A 6,828-nucleotide genomic window follows, 5' to 3' on the forward strand; every position below is an offset into this window, starting at 1 on the left:
GTATATATATATTTATATATTTCTAAAAAATATATAGTTTTGAGTGAATTTTTCCTCAACATATTAGAGTATTCATCCCTAATTTCATTATTATCTACTTCCATTGTGGTGAATTAGTATGAATGGATGTGGAAACTAGAAAGTGTGACTTTTTTTAACACTTTTTTTTTCTCATTTTCCTTTGAAGTTAATTTTTGCTGCTCAGTAGTTGGATTCTTTTAATACTTGCAGTTCTCAGCCCTGTGTTCCTGACTATACATTTTGAAGCCAAGGATTTTGATAAGAAAGATAAATCAGTCCTGCATGTAAATATTCACCTTATTGCTGTCTTGGACCTGCTTCGCTTAATGAAAATTTCAGTGTGCTTATGAAGGCATAATAATTAAGCTTTATCATGTTACTATTATTTTCCACTTACAATCCTTTTGATTAAGCAGTTTCTTTGCATTAGCTAGCTACCATTGGATAAGAAGTGAAAAAAAACCAGCAACAACTGATAAAATTCACGAGGCAATCTGGTTCAACAATTACAACTTCAGTTTCTTGACAGATTACAAAGGAAAATCCCTCATTTATGGTAAATAAGCTCCAAGGCCTTGTCCACACACATAGTTTTGAACTTATTGCAGCAATATGATGCCTAAACTTTTAATGTAAACTATCAATGGAAAAACCTCAGGAACAGGTCATTCTGCAGGATGGTATTTGTCATAAAGTGCTTGGTACTTGATGATCATCTTGTCACGAGGAGGCCAGGTATCTTTAATCACAGGGAGTTCTGAAAATTCTTGCATCCAGGCCGATAACAATGGATATCCCTCACCAACTATGTTGAAGCCAGTTACCGCTTCAAAAATAGAGATCAAGTTAGCAAGCCAACCGAAAACAAGATCTACCAGGCCTATCTTCTCTCCACTGAAGAATTTCTTTCCTTTCAGCTCTTCTTCTACGAATTTCAGGTTCTCCATCGTTGCAGCCATAGCTTCCTCTCGGTCTTTCCCTTCTTTGGTGAAAGCACCCCATACTGATGGTAGTAGCTGCGCCAACAACAAGAACAGAGATACGCTTATGTTTTCTCAAAGGGATACAGAAACAGAAGATACTTACCTTTTCATCATTAAATTTGGCCCAGAACCGTTCCCTGGCTCTGTGTAGAGGATCTTGGGGCAATATGGGATTTTGCTTCCATGTCTCATCAATATATTCAAGAATCACAAGGGATTCAGAGATGGGGTTCCCATTGTGAACAAGAACTGGGATTTTCTTGTGGACAGGGTTATACTGAAGAAGCAAAGCGCTCTTGTTGGACAGATCTTCATCTATTGCTTCATATGGTATACCTTTGAGCTTCAACGCCCAAACAACCCTTAATCCAAAAGCGCTTGACCAGGTCTTCAAAAGCTTCACTTCTTCTGCCATCTTATTTTGCTTTCCTCATTCTTCATAGTTTAACAGCATATATACTACTTTAATTTTCAGTGGCTCTATTTTAACTATATTTTTGGTAAAAAAAACCTCTCCAATCCCTCTCAGTTTTAAAATTGAGCAAATTAGTCCTTTTCGAAAAAATTAGAGCAATTTAATCCTCGGTAATTCTGGAAGCGAACAAGTAAGGACAATTAAGCATAATATTAATGTCTTCCGTCAAATGTACATAATTTTGATTGGTATAGTAACAAATTTAGCCTTTGATGTTTATATATTTTGTTATTTTGACTTTAATTCTAATAAGTTCAACAAATTCAACCTCAACATTTACACATTTATTCAAATGTTATGGGATAAATTTATTAAATTAGAACTTAATCAATAGAATGTGTAAAGTATAAGGGCTAATTTAATTATTATACCAATTAAAATTATGCTTTAATTGAGAAAGAATAAAGTGATTTTTAAAAATATATTTTCTTTCTTATCGGGAGAATCATATTAAAACCAATTATTAAGCGGCAAACACTAGGCTGTAGGTCTTTGAGTACTCACACCCTTGTAATATGTGTTTTGTTTGTATTTATATTTATTAATTCTTTTTACACTTCAATTGTAGGTGAATAAATATATTATTTTATAAATAAATAATTATTATATTTAATGTAAATAATATTTAAAATAACTATGAAACAAAATACTTTTATGAAATGTAGAAGTTTTTAACAATGGTATAAAAAGTAAATGATAATTCAAGTTTATTGTAAACATTAATAACTCTATCGAAAGATTTTTCGTATCTTTGAATTAATGCATAACATTATTAAAAGAATATAGAAATTTAGAACTACATTAAAAAGTAAATTGTAATAAGAAATAAATGAAATAACATGTATACTCATTATAAGTATAAAAGATATTTATATTAAATTGATTTAATATGAAAAATATTTACATTAAATTAATAAAAACATTTAATAATGATTATAAAATAATTTTAGAATTTTTGTTTACCTTTTAATTTTCTTGACTTTATTTTATTACATATGAAAGTGTTACTAAATAATTATACAACTCATACACTTTGCAAAATAATCTTTGTATGAAAAAAAGAAAGGCTATTACAACCCCATTTTTCTATATGTATAAAAACAGAAGAAAAAACCAAAAAGGAGAAGTAAATATGAAGTTTTTCTTTGGAAAAGTTTGGACACATTGCGCTAATCTGTCACATGGGCGGCTCTTAGGATTTCATAACCAACAAAAAATCAAATAAGTTTGGGCAAATATGGAAACAAAATTGAAATATATTAGTTTTTATTCCAATTATATTGTTAAATTAATATTAAAAATAGTCTATTGAGTCTTAGTTCAATTGGCATCAGAATTGTTGTCAAAGTAGGAGGACATAAATTCGAGTATGCTGAAACACATTATCCTCCTATTTATGATTTGGAGAGAGACTATAGGTAGTTCTAGAGATTTTATAAAAAAGAACAGATACGATCAGAACTTATAATGAGATTATTAAAAAAATTAATATTTAAAAATAATAAAATGATATTAATTATACAAAATATAATCTATGAATATTGAAATAAATTGCGTATTTATATTGAAATAGATGTATTAGGATCAAACAACTTTTTATAAAAGAAATTTATTTATTTATTTGATATGTTGAGATTTTATTATTTGATTTTGACGCTTTTATTATTTGATATTTAATATTACTTTACACAATTATTAATAAATTTAATTTTTTAAATATTAGGTTTATTAACTAATAATTATTTATATTAATGCAAATTAAGTGGATAATTTCTTTTAGATAACATAAGTGGAGAATATTAAGATTAAAAGAATACACTATTAAAGTAATAAATCTGTGAGGAAATATTGAATCGATGAGAATGACTTACGAAGAGATGGAAGAACATGTTAATCAATGATAGTAATATTATCATATTAATATTTTATATTTAATACTAATTCTTTTTATATTTTAATTATTTTGAAATAAAATATATTATTAAATAAATAATATGAAATTTATAATTAATTAAATCTGTAAATACACACGCAATACATCACATAATAAACTAGGGATGGTATAATCCATATATATGCAAGTCTTTTAAATATTTAAATTTATTAAAATTAATTTGTATTAAATTTATGCCAGGAAAATATTTAGCATATTTTTTCTAAAATTATATTAGTATAAAATATATTATTTTATGGTTGTTAGCTTTGATGTACCATGTTTCGATATAACAACATTTAAAATAAATTTTTATTAATATTTCCAAAATCATTTGGTGAAAATAATTATTGAAAATTTTGTTAATCATTTTCAAAGCATTTCTAAAACTTATAAAAGTACTCAAAATATATTTTAAATGTATTTTAATTTATCTAAATATTTTTGAGCCAATCCAAAATGATTTTGGTGTTTTAAACTCATTTTATACAAGTATGGGAAGTTATATAACATATTTTAAATGTATTTTAATTTATCTAAATATTTTTGAGTCAATCTAAAATGTTTTTAAGTGTTTTAAACTCGTTTTATACAAGTTTGGGATGTTGTATCGATATTTGGAGGAAGTTCTACCGATAAAAGTAAGTCAAAGAGCACTTCAAGCATACTTAGAGGGACTTCTATCGATACAAGAAAGTCAGTAAGCAATTTTTGAATTCCCTTGCACCTTCTACCGATACAATTATCTGTAACACCTCATACCCAACCCGATTGTCGGGTCCGAATTACAAGGTGTCACATTTGTTGCCGAAGCAACTACGATCAATTCACAATTCAATTTATAACATAAAACATCCTGATATAAGTTAAACAGGTATATAAAACATTTCGTGTTCATTTCTGGGTCTTATACGAGCTTACGAAAGCTCTATTGCTAGCCTGAGGTTGAATTAGAACCAAATTGTAAGAATTTCAAAACATCGGTTTGACATCACGATGTCAGGGGTTCCTCATCGTGACACAATATATTGTGTAGGTCTCGTCAATACCTTGAATACACCTTGTCACAAAGTTGAGGATATGTCATCGCGATGTGACATACTGTTTCCATAAAAATCAACATGGTACAAGTTTGCATTCAAGATAAAATATCCCAAAATGATACTTCAGAACAACATCAAGCGACCAAGTTTTAAATTCAACTATTTTCGATACAAAACTGACTTAAACCCTAGGTACATGTCATATACTAATCAAAATAGAACTTTACAAACTTTGCTAAGTCGGGGATCGCTTGCAGGACACTGGATCAATTGCTCGAACTATCTGGAATCTACTATACTTGCACATAGAGAAAGCAAATCGTATGCTGAGCAATTATGCTCAGTGGTAATTTCCATATTTCAAGTTACAAAAAAAGCATGACCAATATAAGAATTCAATTCAAATATACTATAATTCAACTAAAACAAGAATTCTATTCTCCTACAACATTCCACTTGATAATCAAACGAACCTTTTTATCATCCATTCTATTAACAAAGATGTAACAAATCTAATTCAATTACTTACATATACATTTATGTACCAATATGATGTTTAATCTCATTTTCATTCATACTTTATATGACTTAATCAATTCACATTATCGTCTATAGGAACATCTTCTTATTCATTTACTATGATCAACATTTCATATCACATTTCTATCATTTCTGAGCTTATAAGCTCTTTTAACACAATCGGTCCTCAGGACACGTTTTTAGCCATTTCGTATGATCTTTCACACGCTATCGAATATCAAATTTCATTTCAATCAACCATATAGCCAAATCATATTTATATTGTAACACCCCTTACCCGGTCCGGTCGTCGGACCCGAGCTACGGAGAGCTACAGTCAAAGCTAGAACAAAACACATTCAATGCAGATCGATTTTTTCAAATAACCATAGAAATACTTCATAAATACACAAATAACATTCAAATTACACATGGATCATACAATCAGAATCAATTCAATGCATAACCACCAAACACGATTTTGGTTGGACCTTATACGAGCTTAAGTATGCTCTAGTATCAACCTAGAATTTAACCAGTACTAATTTGCAACATTTCCAAAATTATAGATCAATTACATCATAAATAAATTCTTCAAATAATCAATGATATCATAAACATTCAAAATTATAATATAAAATTAAATTTGAGTCTTGATCGTGCTTACGAAAGCTCTCAAACCAATCCGAGAACAAATAGGGACTTAATTGAAAACTTAACAAAAAGTATGAAAATTTTAGCAAAAAAGGGTCACATGGTCGTGTAACTAACTAAAGCTGTGCGGACTTGGATGTAAAATTTCAACTTAAAGTCACGTGGTCGTGTACCAGGACCGTGTGAAAAATTTAATGACCATATGAACAATTCCATATGGGCATGTGGCCAGCCCGTGTGACATTATGTAACCATGTGGTCTACATGCTATCTAAATTATAAGGAGCACATAACTATATGTCAAATCGTGTATAGTAACTTTCAAACATTATAAGGGGACTCAAAATAAACATTTTCCACCAATCTAAACATGTTCAAAACCTACACATTTCATACCAATTCATCACTTAATAAATCTTCCTAATTACCTAACAAATATGCCACAATTGACACCACATGTCAATAGAGTTAATTCAAAATATTTACTTTCACTAACCTAACATCAATACCTATACATTCACCACATCATCATCAATTCAAAATGCCAAAAACTCATCATATAAGATATATAACATTAACCAAGTCACATATGTAACTCATGTTGCAAACCAACCAAAACAACATTTGTAACACCCCTAACCCGTCTCCATTATCGGATTAAGGTTACAAAGTCTTAAAACACATAAGGAATCAAATAACAACACTAAACCTGTAACAGCCCGTTTTCAATAAAATCGAAACAGTGGTTTCAGGACCACAAATCCAAAGTTGAAAAAAAATATTTTATTATTATTTTATGGTCTATCACATGATAGTATTATCGTATAAAAATTTCGTTAAGAAATTTTACCGTTTACATGTTCAATTTTATAAAAAAGTACTAAATCGCGTAAGGTGCAAAAGTTGAATTCTAATAGCTAAAGGTATTAAATAGCCATAGAACTTTAAAGTGGAGGTTATTATATGGTAATTATTCCATAAATGAGTTAGTGGAAGATATTGGCTTGAAAATTTTGAAATTTGGTTTAATTTTAAAGGTTAATTATGTAATTAAGAAATTAAAGTCATAATAAATAAAACCAAACAAATTGTCATCTTCTTCCATTATTTTTCAACCGAATATCAAAGAAAGAAAAGCCATTTTTGGAAGCTATGGGTTGGCAACTTTGAATGCTCAATTGGTAAGTGATTTTTGTCCTG

At 29.0% G+C, this 6,828-nt stretch overlaps 1 protein-coding gene across 1 annotated transcript; it reads right to left on the reverse strand.

The window, feature by feature from the left end:
- Nucleotides 1-473: 473 nt before the first annotated feature.
- Nucleotides 474-1,442, reverse strand: LOC105804345 (probable glutathione S-transferase). The gene is made up of 2 exons (XM_012636923.2): nt 1,108-1,442; nt 474-1,037 (listed from the first exon to the last, which is right to left on the reverse strand). The coding sequence occupies exons 1-2, from the start codon at nt 1,417-1,419 to the stop codon at nt 687-689; spliced, it is 663 nt and encodes a 220-aa protein (XP_012492377.1). The 5' UTR covers nt 1,420-1,442; the 3' UTR covers nt 474-686.
- Between the last annotated feature and the right edge of the window lie 5,386 nt (nt 1,443-6,828).

Source organism: Gossypium raimondii, chromosome 11, assembly GCF_025698545.1.
Source record: "Gossypium raimondii isolate GPD5lz chromosome 11, ASM2569854v1, whole genome shotgun sequence".
NCBI lineage: Eukaryota > Viridiplantae > Streptophyta > Magnoliopsida > Malvales > Malvaceae > Gossypium > Gossypium raimondii.

Bases quoted from the DNA above. Each gene is read 5' to 3' on its own strand.
- LOC105804345 (XM_012636923.2), bottom strand. From the start codon at position 1,419: ATGGCAGAAGAAGTGAAGCTTTTGAAGACCTGGTCAAGCGCTTTTGGA. The intron at 1,038-1,107 runs GTAAGTATCTTC...TTGTTGGCGCAG, and splicing joins CCAAATTTAATGATGAAAAG to CTACTACCATCAGTATGGGG.